The 25,685-nt window shown below is 43.5% G+C and overlaps 1 protein-coding gene and 1 pseudogene across 2 annotated transcripts in view; one reads left to right on the forward strand and one right to left on the reverse strand.

The window, feature by feature from the left end:
* Positions 1-2,781: 2,781 nt before the first annotated feature.
* On the reverse strand, positions 2,782-8,761 carry LOC309847976 (RNA-binding motif, single-stranded-interacting protein 2 pseudogene; annotated as a pseudogene). The gene is made up of 2 exons (XR_014316569.1): positions 3,366-8,761; positions 2,782-3,323 (listed from the first exon to the last, which is right to left on the reverse strand). The product of XR_014316569.1 is annotated as an RNA-binding motif, single-stranded-interacting protein 2 pseudogene (transcript).
* A 6,259-nt stretch (positions 8,762-15,020) lies between these two features.
* Positions 15,021-25,685, forward strand: part of RTTN (rotatin) — an 86,295-nt gene continuing 75,630 nt past the window's right edge. Inside the window, exons 1-9 of the mRNA XM_082699044.1 lie at positions 15,021-15,170; positions 15,276-16,067; positions 16,399-16,586; positions 17,446-17,623; positions 18,460-18,549; positions 20,662-20,752; positions 21,885-21,999; positions 23,349-23,499; positions 23,726-23,778. Of these exons, the coding sequence (XP_082555170.1) occupies positions 16,037-16,067; positions 16,399-16,586; positions 17,446-17,623; positions 18,460-18,549; positions 20,662-20,752; positions 21,885-21,999; positions 23,349-23,499; positions 23,726-23,778 (897 nt within the window). The 5' untranslated portion in view covers positions 15,021-15,170; positions 15,276-16,036. The remainder of the gene's footprint in view (positions 15,171-15,275; positions 16,068-16,398; positions 16,587-17,445; positions 17,624-18,459; positions 18,550-20,661; positions 20,753-21,884; positions 22,000-23,348; positions 23,500-23,725; positions 23,779-25,685) is intronic.

A 25,685-nucleotide genomic window follows, 5' to 3' on the forward strand; every position in this document is an offset into this window, starting at 1 on the left:
TTGCCCCTGGTTCCAAAGGAGGCAAGGCGTATTCCTGATCCCGGGCACTTCCAGCATAACCTTTCAATGTCGGCTCTGGTACTTGTGACAGAATGAGGGTGGTGGTCCGGAGAAGAACGGAGGAAGAGAGGGAGGGGAGACGGCGGCGGGAGCAGAGGGCGAGCGAGAGAGGGAATCCCAAGCTTTAAGCTTCTGGTGCTCTGTGCTATGTTAATTATTCTAGCTGCCCCCCCCCCCACAGTGTCTCACTAAGAGTTTTGAATTAATAAACCATCTGATGTAGCATCTTCATTGAGACTCTCTGTTCACTGAACTGTAGGATCATCCTAGTCCATTCCTGTGGAAAGGGCAGTTGGGACTTTGTGAGGGACTGCACTGCATCCGTAGATCCGTTTGGGATGACTGCCATCTTACTGATACCGAGTCCTCCGACGCATGACACAGGATGTCTTCCCATTTACTTAGGCCTTAAAAACTATTTTTTCAGTTGCATCTCATAATTTTCATTGTGCAAGTCTTTTTTTTTTTTTTTTAAGATGTTATTTATTTATTTGACAGAGAGAGATCACAAGTAGGCAGAGAGGCAGGCAGAGAGAGGGGAAGCAGGCTCCCCACCTAGCAGAGAGCCCAATTCGGGACTCGATCCCAGGACCCTGGGACCATGACCTGAGCTGAGGGCAGAGGCTTTAACCCACTGAGCCACCCAGGTGCCCCTAATTGTGCAAGTCTTAAAATTATTTTGTTAAATTGATTCCTAAGTATTTTTGATGCTATTATAAACAATAAGCAATAAATGGAATGTTGTGCAATATTAAAATGCAATTAAGAAAATGTGATACATATAATAACAGAAGTTATTGTTGGAAATAGGGTATAGTAGCATTGGAAGATGATTTTTATTTAAGGAAAAGAATAAAAACATCAAATCATTTGCTAATAAAACTGTGACTATGTGCCCCAAACAAAGAAACCTGTATATAGAAGTCCTAAAATAAAAGTAAAATGTAATTTTTCTTTTTTCACCTTTTTGTACTTTCAAACGTCTTTAATGACAATGATTACTTTTATCATGAAAACTCTGAATATGTATTAACAAAAATCCAATGACCTTGAACTATTTGGGTGGTGAAAATAGTCAGACTGGACTATTTATGATACATCCTTTTTGAGAGCTAATTACATGTTTATTCTTACAGGGCTAAAAATAAAATTGCTGCATTTGATTTCAAATTGACACCAGTTAATCATGTAAGATTTTTTTTTTCAATTTCTCATGCTAAGCAGCTCCTGTAACATTAATTTATATTTTGTTTAAATGCTAATCATATCTACATTCTGCTTATCAGTTTTCTGGTTTTGTTTATTTTTAATGATTTTTTCAAAGATTTTATTCATTTATTTGGGAGGGACAGTGAGCAAGGGAGAAAGTGAGAGAGAGACAGAGAGAGAGAGAGCACGGGTTGATGGGGGAAGGGCAGAGGGAGAAGCAGGCTGAGCAGGGAGCCAGACATGGGACTCCACCCCAGAACCCTGGGATCAGGACCTGAGCTGAAGGCAGAAGCTCAACCACTGAGCGCCCCCCCCCCCCACTTACCAGCTTTTTTGCAATATAGATTTTAATTTCTTTTTAATTTCCCATTAAAATTTATTCATGCTGTACAATAGCTCAACAGTCATTATATGATTAAAAAATTATAATCACAGAAAACTACATTTGACATCACAGGAAACAATTTTCATTTCTCACTGAGTAAATAATTCAAATTCTGGCTGCGGAATATAGGTGATTGTCAGGATAGTCTAATTTTTGTGCTTCAGACTTTCTGAATGTTTCATGGATATAAGAAAAAACAAACCAGTACTCTTATATCTCTTACATTTGCTATCCACATTGCCCGAAAGAGGCAGATTTATAGTTGTGTACAGGAAAATGAGCTATTGCTGGAATCTTCCCCACTTGCGACACGTCTCTCCCCATCACTGCGCGCATCCTCTGAGCTGAAGCGGCGGAGAGTCCGAGCATATGGGCGGCTGTTGGAGCTGCTGCCTCCTTCCATGAGAGCCGTTTCCCTAGCTAATTGGAAGGGGCTCTGCTGCTGACTACCGCTTCATGCTAGAAAGACTGTGCCCCACAATTTAATTAGTTGGTAATTCTAATCTACTAATTTAGCTAACACTTGTTGTGAGCATTGTGTCACCTAGCACACCATTTTTGAGACTTAATAGAAGAGCGCACAGTTTCCGGGCAGCGCGCCTTCATTTAGGGCACCGTTAACGGCCCCTTCATTATTTGATTTAACTATTCTATTCTCTGGAATTGTGAGGTTTTCAGCCAAACCTATTGATGCGTGCTCATTAAGACCAGTTGTCTACAAAGCACCTGCTTTCCTGAGAAAGGATCTTATTACTAACACACAGCTAGTTCTCGCCAAGAAGAGGGCTTACATTTCTTTGGCTGGCTGGAAGCTTTATCAGACTGCCTTTTCCGTCTTTGTAGTCATTGTGCTAAATCCAAATTCTTTCCTTCTCCTTTTATTCTGGGAAGGTCCTGCTGCAAATCACTCTCCATCCTCCCTGGGGAAGGCCGGACCCGTGCCCTGCCCAGCCCTGCGGCTAGATTCTCCTGTGATAGGAGCACAATGGTTCTAATTCCTGTCACCTTCTCAGGGGAGTCATTTAAACCCAAGGACATCCAAAAAAAGTCAGCACCTGCCCTCCACCCCCCATGGCTGTTAGCCTATACTCTGCCCTTCCTCTCCTTCTGTTCTATTCTGGTCACCCTTGTCCCTCCCTCGGTAAAGGACTCCCACTGGAATCAGTAAAGGCAGGACCAGCAGAGGCAGCTGTGCTACAAGCCATTCCTTTGTTCTGAGGACAGTGAGTTCCAAGCAGTGCTCTTTTAAAAATGGGACACTCTCAAGGAGGAAGTCACCTGAAACTCAAAATACCTCCTGGGAAAAGAAGCAGCAGGACCTACTGTAACTACCCCGCGACCTTAGGCTTGAAGCCATGTTTCTTCTAGTGTCAGTTTCCTCATCTGTGAAAGGTGAGCATGGGCTCAGTCCATTTCTTTAGTTCCGGAGGGTTGGGAGCATGCTTTGGGACTCATTGAAAGCCACGGACTTTCTCCTTAGAATAGGACACCTGCGCAAATTAAGAAAAAAATATAAAAAAAGCTAGGGATGGGCCGGAACTCTGGAGATCCACGGCCACTGGGTTAAAATAAAACATAAACATGCAAACGAAACCATGAACACAATCTCAGGCACCCAGTCTCAGTATTTTAAACTCTCCTGATTAGCGATCTTAATTCCATCAGCAACCTTAACCCACTGAGCCACCCAGGCGCCCCATCCATCAGCAACCTTAATGAGTAAGGGAGTCCATAGGTTCCACGAATCAGGCTGTGGACATCTTTGGGGGAGCTCTTAGTCTGCCTAGTAGGTACACATCAGAACAAAGATGAGGGATATGAATTCCCAGAGAGGGGAAACACTTATGATGAACAAATTATGTTCAGACACTGCCAGGACAATGATCTCAAGCATCATCAGGAAGGACATTCATTTTTCTATTAGAATGTTTATTAAGCACATAACATGGGCCAAATTCCCATTGAGAAGCAAAGGTGGAGAGAGGTCTTCAGTGGTCAGCCAACGGTCCCTTCAAAACCCAGTCTGTCCTAGACCACCTCAAGTATCCTAAAATACTACCAGTAAAGAATGTAGTGATTGTAGAGACCTTATGTCTGAGAAGATGTTCTTCAGAATTCCAAGGCTTTTGTCTTCAGTTCAGAGTCAACAGGACACAGTGTTTAATCTATCTGATTGCTGTGTAAGGTTACCTTCACAAATTAGGAGAGGGCTCAAAGCACTTTTTAAAGAAATTACCAGTGTTAGCTGTGGGCTGCCTTTTTGCCTTAACTGATAACCTACTTTCCCTTAGAGATACCTAACTTAATTGAGCCAACACTGAAAAAAATCTGCAGTATCAAAATGCATTCTGTAGAAGTGACTAGAATCAGTATTTTATTTACAGACCCAAGAAATATCCGGCACAGCTGCACCACCTGCCAAGGCAGGGCTGAAAGTCAGGGTCATTTTTGTAACTTCAATTAAATAGATTACAGGCAGCAGGGCACAAATGGAGGCCATTATCATTAGAGTTGAGTTGCGAGAGGTGGCAAACATGGGCACCACCTTAAGATCACAGGAAAATATGCCTTCGTGCTAGATCTCCAAAAAGCTGGTTCTTATTTTTTCTCCCTGGAAGTAATGCTTGCCCAGAATCACATATCTGACTGTAACAGCAAGGTTATGTGACTTTACACATTGAGAATATATCTAAACACAATAACAATATTACTTTGAACTTCCATTGCACTCTTCATCCAAGGACTTTTCCATCATTAGCTAATTAAATCTCACAGTGTGAAGATGGAAATATATACTTACCTCATTTTACCAAAGGGAAAGTTTTCCAGTGGTTAGATGACAGAGTGAACAGTTACCGCAATGGGAAGGCAGTAGGGGGGTGGGGGTGGAAACGTCTTGCTGAATAATGCAGACGCCTGGGAACGGAGCTCAAAGGTTCACATCAGGGCCATTCATCTTATCTATCACTTTAGAAGGCTGAGTCTAAATGTCACAGATACATGGAAAATCCTGCGCTCACAAATTCTCTGGACAGGACAATGACTCTCCTTACAGAACTATCTTGGTGTCTTTACAAATTAAGTTCTTTATAAAATGAATTTTTTTAATGTATAAGGATATTTATTGCAGCATTGTTTGTAAAAGCAGAACACTAGAAACAATACAAACATGGATAAAGAGGATTGCAATTAGTGGTACCTTCGAGCATGCAATATTGAATATTATGAAAGTATTAAAAAGAGCAGAATTGGGGTGCCTGGGTGCCTCAGTCAGTTAAGCATCTGCCTGGCTCAGGTCTCAATCCCGGAGTCCCCCAAGGATGGAGCCCACATCTGGTTCCCTGCTCAGTGGGGAGTCTGCTTCTCTCCCTGCTCTTCCGCTGCCTCTCACCCCACTCGTGCTTTTTCTCTTTCTAGTGTGCGTGTTCTCTCTCTCAAAAAAATAATTTTTAAAAATCTTTGAAAAAATAAGGCAGAATCAACAGAGGTCTATCTATTGGCCCAATGACAATGATGCAATGTTGAATGAAGAAGTTACTTAGTAATTTTATAAAAACATATGAAAATAGAAACTACTGAGTAATTTTACTCAATATAAAAGAAATTCTTGTTTTCAACTTAATGTCTTACTGCTTTTATTTTCATAACACCTTATTGAAATAGAACTCATGTGCCAAGTAATTCACAAATTTAAAGTGTACGTTTCAATGGTTTTTAAATACATTTAGAGATATGTGCAACTGACACCACAGGTAATTTTAGAACATTTTCATCATCTCAAAGAGAAACCCCTCACCTCTTAGCTATTACTGCTCAGTTACCCCAACGACCACCAAATCTAAGTAAACTCTGAATCATTTTGCTTTCATAGATGTGCCTGCTCTGGACAGCTCATCTAAATGAGATCATATACTATGTGGTTTTCTGTGTCTGGTTTCTTTCACTTGGCATAATGTTTTCAAGGTTCATCCATGTTATAAGGTGCATCAGTATTTCTTACCTTTTTTTTTTTTTTAGCTACATAATGTTTCATTGTATAGATATGATTTATCCATTCCACACACCCATGTCTATCCACTCATTAATTATGGACATTTGGGTTGCTTCTACATTTCAGCTCTTACGAAGGAGGCCGCTATCAACACTCATATACGAGTTTTTGTGGGTACGTGTTTTCATTCAGGGGGCACGTACCTAGAAGTAGAATTGGCCGGTCACATAGTAATTCTATCTTTACCTTTTTGAGGAACTGTTGACTATTTCAGTTCTCTTGGGTATATATCCAGGGGAGAATTGCTAGGTCATATGTTAATTCTATTATTCATCTTTGGAGGAACTGCCAGACTGTTTTCCACAGTGGCTGCCCCACTCTCAACCCCCAGCTGCAGGTGTGAGGGTTCCAATTTCCACACATCCTGGCCGACAATACTATTTCCCCTATTTTTGATTACAGCCAACCTGGAGAAGTATCTCATTTTGATTTTTTTGATGTGCATTTCCTTGATAACTAAAGATGTTCCGTATCTTTTCAAATGTTTTTGTTTTTGTTTTGGGGGGATATATGGAAAGAGTACGTTGCAGTTAGGAACAAAATATACAACTTTCTTGGCAAAAGAAAGAAAAGAAAGTTCTTTTGATCTCCTTGAATGCAGCACACACCAAAAGTGACGGTTTCCCTCGGCGCCCTCACAAATGGAGGAATAAGCAGAGGGCCGGAATGCAGAGATATTTTTCTGGGCCCAGACCTGTAAAAAGCGATGGCCAAGTGTTCGTGCTGAGCGAGGCCCAGGGTTGGAAGGTGTTCCTGGTTAGCCCCCTGGCGTCCGGAAGCATCACACCTCCAGTAGTGTATTTGTGTGGCATACCTCGGAGATATTGTGGGTTCGGTTTCTGGGAGAAGGCACAGGGGTGTACTGGGAGATATGCGCTCCTTGTGTAGTGACAGCCATGGGCATGTACATGCCCGTGCTGCTGAGGGAGAGGTACCCCCCGATGGGTATGAGGTCCCACTGTGAAGGCAGGCTGGAGAGAAATGGGGTGATTCATTCCCTCAGGGCAGAACTGAAGCTGAAAGCTGCAGGGGGTATGACGGGTGGTGCATCCAAGATGGCTTAGGTGATGGCAGAGGAGGTGTGAGAGTCACATATGTGTGGCTCCCATGTGGTCAGAAGACACAGGAGATGGAAGACACGGGGAGGGTGCGGACTGAGCAAGCATCCTGCTGCAGGGGATGTTATAACGGGAAACCGATTCGGAAGAGCTGGGCTGGGGTCCTAGGTCAAGACTATACCACCCATAGCTGCATTCCTTAGCCAGGCCTGTCCATTTTGCACAGACTTCCCTTGGTTCTGCCATTTCTGTGGACCGTCAGCAAACCTGCAAAGCAAGGGGTCAGACGGAGCTGGAACTCCGGCGGGTGTCTTAATACATTTGCCGTTAAAGTGGGTGATGATGCTTCACACTTCTCTGCAAGACTCCATTCTTGCAAAGCCATCCCCTCTGCTGTCCCACTGGTGTCTCGGAGGATTCGAGTGAGGATGACTTGGCCAGAGGGCTTCCCCTTCTAGTTCCTGCTTATCCATTGCTAGTGGAACGATGGACAGGTGTCACTTCGTGGGGTCCTGCCCCTGTTGCTTTGTGGCTCTGGGCCTGTATGCCACTGGCTTTCAGTGCTGTTCCAGTTTTCTGTGCCGCTGAAGGACGGTCAAAGTCCACAAAGCCACAGCTGCTGCACTTGCTGGTGCTTTTCTCCAGTATGACCTCAGGGGAGACAATCCTGCTGTCTGACCAGTAGGATTTGATAGGGTCCTGGTCAGTAGTGCCTGGTTGCAATCCCCGGATATAGATGCTGGTTTTGCTCAGCTGGTCCTTTCCATTGCTCCCCTGCTGCTGCCAGGGGCACCGTTGCTTGGATGAGGGGACGTCATCTGCTGAGGCAGTGACACAGACAGCTGCTTCTTGTTTTTCTTCTACTCAAAAGTCGAAATCCCGGGCCTGGAAACCACTTGAGAGCAGCATCTTCTCTTGAATGTTAGGTGGCTGAGCCTTCGCACGTGTTTATTGGCCATTTAGATACCTTCTTTGAAGAACTGTCTATTCAGATTTTTGCCCATTTTTAAATTGGGTAGTTTTTCTAATGTTGAGTTATGATTTTTGTTGTTTTAACATATTTTGCATAAAAGATTTTTATTAGATACATGGTTTGCAAATGTTTCCTCCTACTCTTTGCTTGACTTTTCACTTTCTTGATAGTATCCTTAGAAGTGCAAAATTTTAAATTGTGATGATGTCCAATTTACCTTTTTAAATTTTTGCTTGTGTTTTTGTTGCCATGTCTAAGAAACCACTGCCTAATTCATAGTCATGAACACTTATGCCTATTTTTTCCCCGAGAAAAAATAATCCCAAGTGCTTGCATTTAGGACCTCGATCCATTTTGAGTTCATTTTGTCGACGGTGTGAGGTATGAATCCAAATTCATTCTTTTGCATGTGGATATCTGGCTGTCCCATTTTTTGAAAAAAATAGTCTTTCCTTGTTGAATTGTTGTGGCGTATTTATTGATAAGCAATTGACCACAAATGTAAGTGATTATTTCTGGACTTTCACTTTTATTCCGTTAGTGTATATGTCTGTCCTTATGTCAGTACTGCACTGACATACTGTCAATACTTGGATGCTGTAGCTTTGTAATAAGTTTTGACACTGGGAAGCAGAAGTGCTTCAATTTTGTTCTTTTTTTGGGTTAGTTTTGTGCAGTCTGGTTCCCTTAATTTCTACATGAATGTAAGCCAATAGTATCCATATTGTTTCCATATGAATAAGCTTATTAATTTTATGAGGAAGGTGGCTGGGTATTTGACAGAGACTGCTTTAAATCTGTAGTTCAGTTTGGGGAGTCTCGCCATTTTAACAATATAAAATCTTCCAATCAATTGCACAGGATGTCTTTCTACTCAGTTTGGTCTTTAAAAAAGTCTTTCTTTCTTTTTTTAAGATTTTATTTATTTATTTGACAGAGAGAGACACACACAAAGCAAGAGAGGGAACACAAGCAGGGGGAGTGGGAGAGGGAGAAGCAGGCTTCCTGCAGAGCAGGAAGCCTGATTTGGGGCTTGATCCCAGAACTCTGGGATCATGACCTGAGCCAGAGGCAGACGCTTAATGACTGAGCTGCCCAGACACTCCTAAAAATGTTTTTCAATGGGGATGCCTGGGTGGCTCCATTGGTTAAGTATCTGCCTCTGGCCCAGGTCATGATCCCAGGTTCCTGGGATTGAGCCCTGTAGAGGGCTTCTTGCTCAACAGGGAGCCTGCTTTTCCCTCTGCCTGCTGCTCCCCCTGATTGTTTTCTCTTTCTCTTTGACAAATAAATAAAGTCTTTTAAAAAAAGTATTTCAATGATATTTTGTAGTTTTCCACATAAATGTCCCGTATTTGTGTTACATTTATTCCCAAGTATTTTATTCTTTTTAACATTATTGTAAATGTAGTATTTCCTTTATTTAATTTTTGGATTGTTTATTGCTTGTGTGGAGAAACAGAATTTGATTTTGTGTATTGATTTTGTATTTTGTAACCTTGCTACATGTAGTAAGGTTTGTGGATTCCTTTGAGTCTTCTACATGTAAGGTCATGTCAACTGTAAACAGAAATAGATTTACTTTTCCTTACTAATCTGGAATGTCTTTTATTTCTTTTTTTGGCAATTACTCTGAATAACACTTCCACTACAATATTGAATAGCAATGGTGATAGCAGAAATCCTTGTCTGCTTTGCCACATCTATAATTAAGAACCCTATTTATTAAATTGTGCAAAGAAAGCAAAGTTCAAATCTGTGTTGCTTTGCTATTTGAAGTGGAACATGAACATACCTTGTTTCAATTCTTCCACTTTAAAATGGCATAAAATATTTATTACCTTTCTATTTTGGTATTGGGAAGATGAATTAGAATGTGATGGTCCCCTTAAAAATTAAATATTGTGTAAATTCATAGAACAAATTTATGGACCATGATTAGGACGGTTCTTAACGAGGGGATGAAACCTTTCACCACAACCATTTTTCCTTCTTAAAGGTCCGAATTATTGGGGTGCTGAGTGGCTCAGTTTGTTAAGCAATTGACTCTTGATCTCAGCTCAGGTCTTGATCTCAGGGTTGTGAGTTCAAGCCCCACATTTGGCTCCATCATGGGCATGGAGCCAACTTAAAAAGAATAAAAAAATAAAAAACCTCAAAGATCCAAATTATTAATTAATCATGCTTTAAAAAAATCATTATTTTAAGATTTATTTATTTTGAGAGAAAGATGGAGAGCGTGTATATGGGGCGGGAGGAGGGGCACAGGGAAAGAGAGACTCTTAAGCAGACTCCCTTCTCAGAGCAGAGCTCAACATGGGGCTCAATCCACTATCCTGAGATCACGACCCCAGCTGAAATCAAGAGTTGGTCACGCAACCGACCAAGCCACCCAGGCACTCTGAATCATGATCTTTATTCTTGACTAAGGCAGGCTTGGATCCGGGGGACTTTCTGGAAGACACACAATGTTTTCCTGTCCTGGGGACCATGAATAACTTGAATAACCACAAATAACCCACATCTGTTGGTTAGTCTTTTTGTTTATGAATCCTGCTTTTTTGCTCCTTTTTACATATTGTCTTGATAAATAAATTAATATCCCAATTAATGTAAAAGTGGCTTATAAAAGAATTTCGCCTTTGGGCCAATAATTCCTTCCCTCTGAACAATGAGGAAAAGAGGATCAGAGAACTCCCTTCCCCCTGGCAGTTGTGCTGGGTATGGCCGCATCCACAGCTGGACGGTCCTGAGTCCTCTGCCTGCGAGACCTCCCGCAGGGAGCAGAAACACTGTGTCCCGGGCCAGGTCCCTCTGAGTCCCTCTGCTGAACAGAGCTACCTCGTGGTTTTACTTGCAGGTAGCACTGATATAAAATAAAACACTGCATTGTCTTCCTAGAAAGACGAATATTTCAGTCCATACAGCTACTATAATAAAATACCACAGACTGGACAGGGATGGTTTATAAACCAACAGAAACTTATTTCTCACGGTTCTAGAGGATGGAAAGCCCAAGATCAGAGTACTAAGAAGCTCAGCGTGAGGTGGGGACCAGGGTTCCTGGTTCATAGATAGCTCTTTTTTCTCTGTCTTCTCATGGCTGAGAGGGGGAGGGACTGATCTGGAACATCTTTTAGAAAAGCCTGAGTCCTGGGGCGCCTGGGTGGCTCAGTGGGTTAAAGCCTCTGCCTTCGGCTCAGGTCGTGATCCCAGTGTTCTGGGATCAAGCCCAGTGTCTGGGCTCTCTGCTCAGCGGGGAGCCTGCTTTCTTCCCCCTCCCCCGCCTGCCTCTCTGCCTACTTGTGATCTCTGTCAAATAAATAAAATCCTAAAAAAAAAAAAAAAAAAAGGAAAGAAAAGCAAGAGTCCTGGGACACCTGGGTGGCTCAGTCTCTGGCTCAGATCATGATCCCAGGGTCCTGGGATTGAGTCCTGCATTGGGCTCCTTGCTCAGCAGGGAGACTGTCTCCCTCTACATGCCACAACCCCTGCTTGTGCTCTCTCTCTCATAAATAAAATCTTGGGGAAAAAAAAAAAAAGCATGAGTTGGGCGCCTGGGTGGCTCAGTGGGTTAAAGCCTCTGCCTTCGGCTCGGGTCATGATCTCAGGGTCCTGGGATCGAGGCCCGCATCGGGCTCTCTGCTCAGCAGGGAGCCTGCTTCCTCCTCTCTCTCTGTCTGCCTCTCTGCATACTTGTGACCTCTGTCTGTCAAATAAATAAATAAAAATCTTTAAAAAAAAAAAAAAAGCATGAGTCCCATTCATGAGGATTCACCCTCATGACCTAGTAACTTCTCAAAAGTCCCACCTCCTAATACCAGCACAATGGGGATCATATTTTAACATTCAAGTTTTGGGGAGTGGGGAGGAGGGAGACACCAAACATTCAATATGGCAAAGAGGCATCCTCAAGTTTGACAGCCACTAAAATCTCTATTATTTGTAGCAACTACCTATTATAGAGGTCCCGGGGTAAGCGCTTTCCCTGGTTTATCTCCGTTAGTCCTCACGCCGTCCTATCAGTGGGTGCTATCTTTAACCCCAATTTCAACCTGGACAAGCTAAGGTTTAGGGATTATAGAGGCATCGGGGCTCCCCCTACCCAAGGTTCTCCCCCTCCTGCCCCATTTTGTTTGTCCCACCCTTTTCCTTGGTGGAAGTTTTTGGCCCAACTCCTTGTAACTCTGGTACGACTATGATGCCCTGGCCCACAGTTCAGGGTGTGAATGAGTAACCCAGCATCGGGCAATCTCATAAACACTACCGTATGGGGTTTCCCATCACAGGTTTTGTATCTGGATGTTGGGAGAAATGTTCTTTCTTTCTTCTTGGGTCACTATATGGGAAGATGGAAGTCTGGACCACACTCCTCTCTTGTCCTATATATTTTGGGAGGATCCTGCCTATATTAAAAAAGAATGGGACAAACATACTGAGGGAAGCAAGACTAAGATGTTGAGAAAAAGAACGTTAATATTTTTGAGTCTCTGAGGCCAGATCCTTTTCTAGAGCGAGGTAATAAATCTCATTTTTGCTTACTCCTTGGAGTAAAATTTTTGTCATTTGCAACCAAGAAAGTTAATGAGCTTCCCCATAATTATGCAATTAGGAAGGCTGCAAAGCTGGTTTTAAACCCATGTCTGGCTCCAAGGTTTGTGCTCTATGTAATAGTTTGTTTAGCTTATATGACTATGAGCCAGGGATTTTAAGTTAGTCAAGATACAGAAATAAAGGGTAGGAAGTGCACATGATCCCAACTGACAGATCTACTGGGTATAACCCCAAGTATTAGAATTCAAGTTCAAATTGTGAGGAAGAGCAAAACTGCACAACCTTTCCACGAAGAAAAAATAAAGTATTTCTTTTTCTTCTAGCCTAAATCACCACAGATAGTAGAATGAGTTCTTAGGAGAGTAACTGAATATTTCCTGTGACTTTTGGTATAAATATCTCTTCATCTAAGCCAAAGGATCCAGTATAGCAGACTGAGGCAATGCCAGTGATTTGTGGGTATGACCGAAAGGTCGAAGGATGGTTGATAATTAAGTGGAGCTCAAGAATTAGAATTTGACCTGTGCTCCTGGATCCACATGTTTTTCTCTTTCAGGTTGCATGGTTTGTGACAAGCATATCCCAACATACAAGATTTCTACTTTTCATTCAGTCCCAAGCCATTCAGACCCTGCCGGCTGAACGACTGTCATTTACCACCAGGTAAAATTCAACATGTTTTCCCTGTAAGTTGGCATTTAAAGAAATATAACAAAAACTACTGTAAGTACAAGTAGAAAATTACAAATATACATCCATACAGTTCTCCATACATGCACACAAATATCAACTGTCCATTTTTCAAGCACTCAGACATCATTTAAAAAAACCACATCAAAGTTCAAAATGACAAAACCCGAGTTGCTGACTAGGATACAGTAAAAATGAATAATTAAAGGATACGCAGGACAGATTTGATGATTAAAAACCTCCTACACAGATCTTGGATGAAACTGAAAGTATCAAAATAGCAGGTTCAGCATGGTTGAGAGTTCTAACCGTAGACAGAACATTATAAATCTGAACTCATGATAATGCTTAAACCTTTCCTTAGATGTGGAATCATGGAATTCTCTATAACTAAATAAGAAAGAATACAGACAAACAGCAAAACCGTTAGTTCAAGAAGTGAGAAAAGGAACTGCAAAACAAACCTAGGGAAGGAGAAAGTTACTGATAATAAGTAAAAGTACAGTAAATACATTAGGGTATGAGTATTCTTTTTAGAGAATTGATAAGTTGAAGATTGATTCTTTGAGGAAAAATTGGCAAATCAATACTTAGTCTAATAGAAGAATGATACATAATTGCTTTGAATGTGATAAGCAGGACTTCATGACTTTTTTTGTAATTATAAAAAGAATATATGCTCAACAATAACAATAAAAATTAGAAAATAAAAGCAACATAAACAAAACCATTTTGGATGGATGACTACCAGACATAGTGTGGTAGGTCATTTCACAGTGTCTATCAATATCAAATATTAATATCAAATATCAATACTGATATAATGTTGTATGTCCATCAAATCTCATTTCATTTTTGACCCCTCCCCCCTTTTTGCTTGCTACATGCTTGTTTTAAATTATAGCTGACCCCTGAACAACAAGGTTTGGGGACAGTGAGCCCTGCGCTGTCAAAAATCCACATCTAACTTTTGATTCCCACAAAACCTAGCTACCACTTGTCTACTGTTGACACGAACCCTACTGGTAACAGATAACTGATTAACACAGATTTTTGTATGTTACATGTAGCACACACTATATTCTTACAATAGAGCAACCTACAGAAGAGAGAATGTTAAAAAAATCATAGGAAGAGAAAATACATCTGTAGTACAGTCATACTCTACTTATTGAAAAAAAAATTGTGCATCAGTGGGCCTGGGCAGTTCAAACCCATGTTGATCAAGAGTCAACTCTAACTTATTTTTCTCCCACAGCATCGTCATCCCTTCCCCACTGATACCCTCAGTGTCTCATCTTTCTAAGACTTTCATCTTAGAAATATCTTTGAAAAGTTATTTCCGTTTTGTACTGTCACGTGTACTTTGACCCGGACACTTCGGATCCGCAACTGTAGCCTTCATGCCTGGGTCACTGTGGAAACTTCTCAGCCGGTTTAACTGTTCCCACTTTTTGGTCCTTCGGGCACCGTAACCCGCACGAGCTCTTCTCTCTCCTGGGGGCTGAGCAGTGCGTTCCCGTTACCGGCGCGGCCGGTGGGGCTCGGGTGTGGACGGGTGGGACTTGGTGGGACTTGGGTTAAATGTCCACACCTCTGTCCTCGCACTCTCTGATCCCCGACGGCTGTGTCCTGCCCGGCAGAGGGACAAGCGGGAGCAACCAGCGGGCCAGCAGCCCCGGCACCTCCCTGTCTCCCCCCGGGGTAACCGGGCCGCACAGCGCGGCTCTTCCGCGGCCCTCGACGGACGCACTCTGAGTCCTTGCTTTGCACGGACGGCTTTCTCGGGCAGGAATTCCCTGACCCCATTTCTCTTCCTGGCGAACAAACCCCTACGTACCCTTCCAGGTCCGGCGCAAACATCCCCACCGTCCGGCCCGCGACCTCGCGGGGCGCCGAGGCCCCGCGGGCGCTGCAGGGAACGAAGGTCCGGCCCCGGCGGCCACCGACCGGTCGGTGTGACCCGGGCGAGGAACCGCGCTGATGACCGCAGCACAGGAACGGGTATTATGCCGCCGGGACAGCCTTTCCAAGGCACTGAAAACATCCGTGAGAAAATGTTCTCTAGGGTGAAAGCCACTGGACACATTTAACTTTGTCGTTGCTCTCAGCCCTGCTTGCATTTTTCTGTTTGTTCAGTGCGAAACTCAACTACCCTTACCCCGCCGCCCCGATTTGTTCGTTTGTTCAGTGCGGAACTCAACTACCCTTACCCCGCCGCCCCGATTTGTTCGTTTGTTCAGTGCGGAACTCAACTACCCTTACCCCGCCGCCCCGATTTGTTCGTTTGTTCAGTGCGGAACTCAACTACCCTTACCCCGCCGCCCCGATTTGTTCGTTTGTTTCTACAGTCCCCTTCTTCTCTTCCCTTCTCGTAGTTCTCTCCCGCCCCCCTTGTCTTTGGCGACTTGCCTGTCTACACGGAACTTCGGGATCCGAGGGCGCCGCTTGCCCTTGCAGGTACATTTTACCGTTAAAGTAAGTGATTTTAGTAACAGACGGCGGTGGGGCGGTTGTGGGCGTGCGGGAATCCAAACCCCACCAAACTCTGCGTTATCAATGGTCAAAGTTCTGGGAGCCGAGACTTGAGACGGGCAGGGCCGGAGCCAGTTTGCAGGGCCCGGTTGGCACCCGTCGGGACCTCTGCAGCCCGCGCCCCAGCCCGCGCTGAGATGCCGGAACCCCAGGAAGGTGGGTGCCGTGGCGAGCCCGGAATTCCGGGAACGGAGCACAAATGGGCGAAGACCACAACTCCCGGTGTGCACCGCGGCCGGGACGCGTTCTATTCCCGGCTTGTCTCCTCATTCTTTCCGGTTCTTACGATAGAGACTGCTGTGTAGGAGCTGCTCAGTGGTAATTACAGAGAGTGTAAGCTTCTGTGGTGTCGCGGGGGCTCACAGTAGCCCACGGGGTGCCTCCTGGTCGTCTGGTGGTTCCCTGTGGCATCGCGGAACTCACTGTCCGACCGCCCGGGTTTCCACGGGGACACTAAGTGTTGACGGACGCTGTGGCGCGGCAGTTTAATTCTCCGGCGGCGGCTGATTGAGCGGGACGAAATGGTCTTGACGGGACTCATCGGGAAACTCGGTAACAGGCTGAGCGGCCCCTCGCTCCGTCACCCTCCTGTCGTGGCCACTTGCTGGGAATAGCCGTGCAGCGTTCTCGAGGCCGGCCCACCCCGAGACGGCTTCCTCCCGTCCCGGCCTCGCCGGGGCGGCCCCCGGGGACCCGTGTGGGATTTCGTGTCCACTCCGCCGTTCGCGCCCCGAACGCCCCGGAGGCCGCCTGTGGAAAAAATCCGGTTTAGTTCCCTCTTCGCCCCGCCCTCGTCCGCAGCGTCAGTAAGCGGGGGGTCGGGTCGGCCCGGGTGGGCGTCTCCTCGCAGGTGGGCGACGCGCCGCGCGCGCTGTTTCCACAGGGCACCCGCTGGCCGAGATCCGGGAGCGCGCGCTCGGGAACATCCTGCGCAAGCTGGAGCGCGGCCTGGTCGGCGGCGACGACCTGGCCCGGGAGAGGCCGCTGCTGCTGCGCCTGCTGCGCTGGTTCGGCTTCCCGTCCGTGCCGCTGAGGGAGGAGGCGCTCGGCCTGCTCCGCACGCTCGCCAAGGTAGGCCCGGTCTGAGGTGCGCGCGGACCACCGGGGCTGCCCGGCCAGCTCGCGGCAGCACTTCTGGGGAGAGTTAGGGAATCACGACTCTGTCCCCCCGTAAACTCACGAGCGACGCTGAACTTGAATTCCTCGGGGTCTGGGAGGCTCAACGTCCTTTTCTCTTGCGCGCCGCGTGGACTCCCGCGTGGTGGCCGCCGCGCTCCCTGGAGGAGCCGCCTCTGGGTTCGGGCGTGTCCTGGTTCTTGCGAATCCTCTTTGGACGCCGGCCGAGCCGTCCTGCTCTTCGTTTCGTCCCGTCGTTCGGTTATTCGTCCCGCGGCGCGTCTGTGGGAGCGCGGTCAGAGGGCTCGGCGCAGCGCGCGACAGAAACCCCTCACGGCGCCACCCCGCGTCTCTGTATCCGTTTGCCGGCCGGAGGGCCCCGGCCCGTGCTGAGCGTAGTTGTCAGGGTTCAGAGGTCAAGCGTGCGGCCGTGACCTTTCCGAACTGCCCCTGTGCTGCGGTCAGAGGGGATCGTCGCTTGGGCGTTCTCTGGCCGGGGTCGGGCAGGGTCGGCTCGCAGGCCACGGCCGGAGGCGATCCACGCAGTGGGCAGACGGGACTGGGCCGTGAGCGTGTCTAGTGCTCCGCGTCTGGGCTTTTCAGGACTCACCACGTGGGTTACTCGTCTCTATAAGTCTGTTTCATACACATGGAAGTTCTTTACTTTTCCCTATGTCAATACAAGCTTTATTTTTTTTAAAAAAAGGAGCATCTAGAATACTAAGAATAATTTCCTGTTTTTGTTGCTGTCAGACAGAATGTAGAAATTCTGCTACATATGGTTGCTCGCCAGACTCTCCCCTTCTTATTTCAGTATCCGCCCGCCGTCCAGCATTTGGTCGACCTTGGTGCCGTCGAGTTCTTATCTAAACTTCGTTCTAACGTGGAGCCCAATCTGCAGGCTGAAATCGATGGCATTCTGGATGGCCTTTTTATTCTTCCTTCAGAAGACGCTGCACTGTATCCTGCATCTTACCAAACCAGACAAACTGGTAACTCTTTGGAATCCATCTCTGATGCATTCTGTTAAAATAGAAATGTATTGGTTCTAGTGGTTAATTCTAAGGAGAGGGACCTGGGGTTTAAAAAAAAATGAAAAAAGAGATCATTTTCTCACATTAACATACATGAGCTTGACCTTCCCACCCCCCCCACAGTTATTCAGAGGAGGATTCATTTGTATTTGTTGCTTTTTTGGTCAAGCGGCCTAAAATATGCCAGAGATTTTCTTTTTTGAGATTAGTTTGCCATATTACTTCTGCAGTAATACAAATGATCAACAGTAACAGTAATAATGTGTTCCCATTCTAAATGCAACTGAACTGCAGAATATGTAATCACATGTGACAGAATTGTCAAAGGTACTGAAAGAGTGCTTGATTCCTTTGTTTTTGACAACTTTTTCTCTAAAGATACTAATGCAGGTTAATATCTTTGTTTATGAAGATATTAGTAAAGATATTAATGAAGGTTGAAGTGTCAGGAACTACACAATTGGAGTAAGAGAGAGGAAGGAGATGGACTAGGAAGCAGAGATGATTCCTTAAATACTTTGTAACAGATTATTTATGTATGTTGTGGATCTTTTCATTCTAACAAACAGTTGTATTTGCTGAACCATAAAAGAGGGGAATTCCCGCCCCCCAAAACTATCTCAGCACTTACACTTTTTTCCTCTATAGGAAGACTCTTCAGATGAACAAATTACTATAACTTTTCCAGTTTTTGAAATGACTGTAGGACTTAAAAGATTAGTATTTGAAAAAAGTAAATTTTACTTTTAGCAAATAAGGAACCAATAATACAGTAATGTATATTTTCTTATCAGAATTGCCACAACAACCTGAAATCTTAATAGGATATTTTCCTCAAGACAAAAGTAATTTCCAACAGATGGAAGTGTCTCCACGACCAATGGGTGTGTATATGTATAGAGAAGTAGATCTGTTAACCTGGTAAATCAGAAGTTAATGTACTTTTCTTTGTTGTTGTAAAGACTTAAATGTTTCAACACTGAACCAAATGTTTCAGTTTCCTAAAATTAGGATGTAGAGTCCAAATAGTAACATTTTATGTTATTGTAACTGCATTTGAGCAACTCTGGTGGTGGGTGGTTATGGTGGCAGTAGTTCTCCTGAGCCCGCTGAGCACAGATTTATCCCGAATGGTGTCATGAACTAGATACTTGTCTTGGTATTTATTCTCCAGCTCACTAAGTGCTATTGTTCATCCAGTTACTCAGGCCAAAGACTCAAGACCATTTGGGTTTCGTCATTTGTCTTTATCCCAGCATCCACTTGATGGAAGAGTTCTGATTTAGGGCCTCTTTCTCTCCCTGGAGTCTCATCCAGGTCTTTTCATGTCCTGCTATGTCTCTGCTCACATGTTACCTCTTTGGAGAGACCCTCCTGAGGACACCTGCCAGTGATCACTTTATGTCTAATTTTCTTCCTAACATACATCATAATCTGAAATTGCATATTTATTACCTCTTTTTGTCTTCCTTGTTATAAGTTTAATGATAGTGGTGAACACTGCTTTATCCCCAGTGAACAGAAGGATGCCAAAAACTTCCTAGGCACTCAGTGTGTATTCTCCGGATGAATGAATGAATCCTTTCTGGAGTCCCAGTGAAATTGATACTGTTCTATCTCCATTTTACTGATGAAGGCCCTGAGGCTTAGAAAGGATAAAATCTTTGTTCTGGGTGATGTAGTTAGGGAATAATTAAGTAAGCTGTATCTGACAGCTTATTATTTGCACAGTTGAAATGAAAAGGTTGTGTCCAAGGGTATATCTGCTCATGTCAAGTATTCAGTTTATTCGTTTGGAAGCCCTCCATTAATAAAATCCTTCCATAGAAACTCTCTGGTTGAATAACAGCATGAGAAAGACCTGCAGACTTGTTTAGTTGTTAAAATATTTTACCTTTTCTTTCTGTAAAAGTTCTGTTAGACTTGTTAGGGAGCCTCAGTTTTTGAGACGGTAGTTTCTTGTGTTCATGATTAAGAGGCTTCACTGAGTGACTGTGAGAGATATCTGAAGGGAGAGAGTATGTCCAGGTCTGGGAAGGTGCGCACTCGAGTGCAGCTGTGGAAAACATTAGAGACCGTTGAGATGGTGATATTTTGTTCCGTGAGTTGCAGTTTGTGGATTGATGATATGGCTTATTTTGGTCACATCTTTTTGTGTGCGGTATAAGTCTGTCCTTCACTCCACCCCCCTTTAACTTTTCTGTTAGAAAATAAATCCTGCTTGGATCTTAGCACTTTTGAAAGAAACAACTGTGCTATATCTGGGAATTTAATAATGTTGTTATCTAAATTCAGTGATTTCATGCTCTTTTCAAAGCATTTGGCAGAGGGAATATTTGCCACTTGGAAGGGTTTATGTAGATACTAGATACTGCTTCTCAGCATTGCCGCCTTAACTTGTACAACACGAGATTCGTTAAAAAATAATTTGAACGGGTGGTTCAACACTGTTGGTTTCTCAGATTTCTTTTCATCTCGAGTGGTGATATTTGATCTTCAACCTTATGGTCTTCAAGTCATCTTCAAAGAGGTTTAAACATCTAACACCATTGAGGATATTTGAACATGACTAATTAAATATAGTGTCTGATTATGTTTATATCATTTTTAATTTCTCCAAATTAAAGATCTCCAAAATGCCAGTTCCTTTTATGTTAAATTTAAGCTCTGTGTTTTGGTTAGCCACAAGGGTAAAATAGAAAATGTAATTGAAGCTCTAAATGTCATTCAATATTGGTTTGTATTTATGCCATTCTGATAATATATGGTTCTGTGTAAATTATGAAAACAGAGCTCTGTTATTTATCTTGTTAGGGGACAGATTTGTAGCTGACCTTGTTTGGTATATTTTAGGTCACTGTAACATGTAACTGTAAGATGTAGTGTAAGATGTAACTTTATTTGAAGACTTGTTTTAAGGGTGAAGCTGTATTCTTAGCGTGGTGAGTCTCTCCACATTGCCTTTGGTCCCTTAAATTTTGCTGTTCCATTAACAGTAAATCAGACCGTGAAGTGTTTGAAGTTTTCTACGTTTCCTTGGCTACCCCTGACTACAACAGATAGACATGTTCTCTCGTCTAATGAAAGGTATGGTACCTGCTGTGTGTCATGTATTTTGGTTCATTTATAGCCATTAAATCTGGTTGCCATTATTGTACATTTTCACCAAGAAAAAACATACTAAATGGCTGTGAAAGGTAGTAATGGGAATATATGAGTGATTTTCACTGTTTTAAAAAGCAAGTCAGAAACTTCCTATTTGCCATTATCTGGCTACACATCAAGATTTTGCTTTTGTTTTGTTTTTGTGGTTGGGATCTTGTATGCTTCTTGGTGGTAAGAATCATCTCTAATTGATCAGATTCTCCGATTGGCCATTGCTTAGGCCCTTAGTTAATAAAAATAGAAAAAGATTAAACATAAGTATAGTATTTTTTAGTGGAAAATATATTCAGATGACAGTAAAAAGACCATCTTGCTAGAGTTAGGACTAGAGAAACAGTTGGATGCTATTAAATTCTTTTTGATGCTGCCACTTCCACAGCATCAGTAGATTCTCTTGAAACAACGTATTGAAGAGGTAGAGTCCATGTGGGAAAGCAGCAGGGGTGGTTTTGATGTCAGCTCTGAGGCAGGCCTCAAGGAGGAGCTGTGATTTCTAGTACACACCTCCGGATGGTGGGTGGTGGACTGGAGCTGGGCTGAGGTGGGGGGGTATAAATTCTTATGGTGGGAGGTAAACAATTGCCAAATCCCTGGGGAGAACTTACTGTCTGAGACGGTGAGGGGTGTCCTCTCGGATAAGAGGAGAATCCCAGCTTGATTCACTAGGCCAAGGAAGAGCAGTAAGGAATTTAATTTCTAGAATTACCTTTATACTTGCTCTCACATTCTCTGTCATTTAGCAGATTTCGTTGCATTCTGTGCCCTTTGACATTGATTTCATTTGGAGCACGGTGATGGTCTTGGCATACAGTGGTGGATACTGTGTAGTGCCGGCTCTTGAGGAGGGTCGGTGGGGGATAGAAGGTCAGCGTGCAGTTGCCATAGTACCACATGTGGGCGGATGGAGGAAGGACCCACCCCTGAGTTCGTGATTAGGGAAAAGATCTAGGAAGGCTGGGTAGAGTCATTATGCCACTAGGTTACTTAGAGTCTGGTATACATAAACTTTTTAAGAATAAATAATGCTATTTACTTATTTATTTATTTCGGGTAGCTCTTTAAGAAGTAGTAACCACACTTTAATTTGGAACACCTGTGAACTATTGAAGGATGTAATCATGCAAGATTTTCCTGCTGAAATTTTCCTTCAAAGGCCAAAAATTGTTCAGGTATGTATCCTCTGTAATTGTTTTAGATTTTGAAATAGAGAACTTTTTTTTTTTTTTTAAGAGATTTTATTTGTCTGACAGAGAGAGACACAGCAAGAGAGAGACACAAGCAGGGGGAGAGGGAGAAGCAGGCTTTCCACCACGCAGAGAGTGCAGCATGGGGCCCAAACCCAGGACCCCAGGATCATGATCTGAGCCGAAGGCAGATGTTTAACGACTGATCTGAGCATCCCGAAATAGAGAAGTTTTTATAGTGAAACAAATTTTGGAAAGTAGGAGTCCTTGGGAAGGAATATACTGTATTTAAAAAATGAGGTATTTGGTTCCTGAAATCACTTCTGCTCCAACTTCTTTGGATAGTGGTAGTTCTTCGAATAGGAGGTAGTCTTGTTTGACACATACAGGTCCAGTTTGGCCATCTTGAATTTACCTTTTATGGGTCACTTAAAGAGGAGAATAGACTTTGGAAATTGAGATTTGACAGCAGTAACCCTTCTTCTTCTTCTTCTTCTTTTTTTAATAAAGATTTTATTTATTTATTTGACAGAGACATGGCGAGAGAAGGAACACGGCGAGTGAGTGGGAGAGGGAGAAGTAGGCTTCCTGCTGAGCGGGAGCCCGATGCAGGGCTCGATCCCAGGTCCCTGGGCTCATGACCTGAGTTGAGGACAGATGTCTAATGACTGAGGCACTCAGGTGCCTCACCAGTAACCCTTCTTAGCAGTGAGAATAGCATTGCTTTTTGAGTATCTGGGATGTGTAAGGCGCAGTGTTAGATACTGTGGAAATAGAGAGTAGTGAGCAGTTCAGGTGGATTCTTTACAGTCTAGTCTGTTGTTTAATAGTAGAGCTTGGGATATGGGGTCTGGGATCATGGCGTAGCCACAGCTGCTGATGATGCCCCAGCACCCTCATTCCGCAATCCCAGGACTGAGTGCGTGCCTCTGAATGGCAACTATTAATACATACTGTTGCAGTTGTCGAAAGATAGCAGAGGAAAAGCTGTTAGTTGCCAAAAGGTGGCAAAATGATTTAGCTGTTTGAGATGCTGAAGGCTTGCTGTGATTTTTAAAAAGTATGGTATAACTTAATGTTCCGAATGGGGAATAATTCGTGTGTTCTCTCAGAATAGGTACTCAGCCAACAGATTTTAGATATAATAAACACTATTTAAATTTTATTTTGTTTTATCCCATCTTCTGGCATTATGCTAAGTCAATTTTGCCTATTGTTTCTTGGTTTATAGATATTTTTCAAGTTATTTTATTTCCTTTGGTTATTCATTTGATCTTACTTAAACTCCACACCCACCTTCCTTTGATCATTTTCCTTGCTCTTCTTTATTTCAGAGCCTTTTATCTCTGTTGAAACTGGCCTTCGGAGGAGATGGAAAACATCGCCTGGCATTACAGTCAGTGTCTTGCTTGCAGCAGCTGTGCATATACTTAAGAAACAGACTTAACTTTCACCGAGATCCAGGTTTTTTCTCCAGTAAACAAGGTATTTGTTTATTTATTCATTAGTCACTTTTGGTATTTACAGATGCTTCTGAGTACTCCCTATTATACTTACTGTATAAATTTTCATAAACCCCTCATTCCTAAATGTCATTAAATGATCATCTTTGAAAACCAGTTGTGTGTATGATAGAACCTCTCCTGCTCCCATCCTCGTTTTTGGGTAACAGCCATTGGCAAGATGTTTTTCTTTTCTCTTATGCGTACAGTGTTGTTGGCAGCTAGGGACCAGAATTCTGAGTTCAGCTATTCATGTGGGACTGTGGGCATTTTATAAAGTTACTTGTATTAGTAGATTGTTTGATTTGAAAAAGAACAATGTGTAGTTTTTTAATAAATATTTGTTTAGGGGCCCCTGGGTGGCTCAGTGGGTTAAGTGTCTGCCTTCGGCTTAGGTCATGATCCCAGGGTCTTGGGATCGAGCCCTGCATCAGGCTCTCTGCTCAGCAGGGATCCTGCTTCCCTTCCTCTCTCTCTGCCTTCCTCTCTCTCTGCCTGCCTCTCAGCCTACTTGTGATCTCTGTCAAATAAATAAATAAAATTAAAAAAAATATTTGTTTAATATTTGGTCTATTTAATTAATTTAATTAATTTATTTTAAAATAAACTCTGCACCCAACGTGGGTATTGAACTCACAACCCCAGGATCAAGAGTTGCATGTACTACCGACCGAGCCAGCCAGGTGCCCTCAGTTTGTATTTTATGAAAACTGTTTTTATGCAACTTGTGATGTAGAGAGTAGTTTTAATGTGTTAATGGTGCCAGACTTTTAAGGGAGAAGGCACCACCTAATGGCCAAATAGAGCACTAGACTGGCTCTGTCAAAACACTATAACTTAGGAATTCTGTGCACTTGCTTTGAAAGTTGAATGTTAAATTACAGTGATTTGTCATCATGCTTCACAGTTAATCCCTATTCTGTTCAGAGCTTCACTGGCCCTGTACTACTTGCATACTTATGCTATATATTAATTTTATTATATATCTCAGGTTGTAGGGTTTCTCATTCACATTCTTGAGCTTGAGCATTTTGCATATGACTGATAACAGATCTGCAGGTTCCCCATATTTCATCAGAATAAGTTATAATGTTGATAAAAATAGTATCGTTGAAGATTTATTCATGTATTGAATGTTTATTTATCACCAACTATATTCCAGCTGATGTTCTAGGCTCTGTGGGATATAACCCTGAACAAAGCAGATAAGGTCCCTGCCCTTCTGAGCTTATCCATGAGAAGGTTGGAGACAGCTAGTAAACGAGTAAACAAGTTTGTTTCAGGTTAGAAGTGCTCGAGGGAAATATGAAGGGTCATGTGACTGAAGGTGACCAGGGAACCCCAGCTTACCTGGATAGGACTGGCAGGGAGAGCCTCTCAGAGGAGGTGATCTGAAGGGTGAGAAGGAACCATCCACCTGAGCTGCAGGAACAGTGTTCCTGGCTGGTTGGGGGCCTTGGAAATGAGGTGACCTGCCTGAGGAAAGGAAGCCAGGCCGCCGTGTGAGTGGATGCAGCAAGCGGGAGGAGTAAGGAGGGACTGGGGTGAGATCAGAGGGGTAGCCAGGGGCCAAAGTGCTTTGGGATTTGTAGATCTTGGGAAGCGTTTCATATTTTCTTTGCAGTGCAGTGAGAAAGCTGGGGAGCTTTCTTTTTTCCTCTTCAGATGCCTTTATTTTATTTAATCCCATAAAAAAATATGATAAAATATGTATAGCATAAAATCTGCCATCATAACCATTTAGAAGTGTGCAATTTTGTTGGCATTAATTGCTTTCACACTCTTGAGCAACCATCACCATTATCTGTTCTCAAACGTTTATCACCCTAAATAGAAGAACTGTGACTGTACCCCTGCTCTTCATGTCCCCTTCTCTCGGCAGCACCTCAGCTATGTTCTGTCTCTAAATTTGTTCTTGGTACCTCATAGAAGCGGAGTCATACAGAGTTTGTCCTTTTGTGTCTGGCTCGTCATGTTCTGAGCGTCACGTTCTCAGGGTTCGTCCCATGTTTCAGCTGTGTCACAACTTCATTCCTTTTTATGGATGAATAATGTTCTGCTGTGTGGCTATGCCACATTTGGCTTATTCATTTATCTGTTGAGGGACACTTGAGTCGTTCTTACCCTTTGGCTCTTGTGAATAATGTTTTGGTAAATATTGGCATATCT

This window comes from Mustela nivalis (genome assembly GCF_964662115.1).
Source record: "Mustela nivalis genome assembly, chromosome: 14".
Classification (NCBI taxonomy): Eukaryota; Metazoa; Chordata; class Mammalia; order Carnivora; family Mustelidae; genus Mustela; species Mustela nivalis.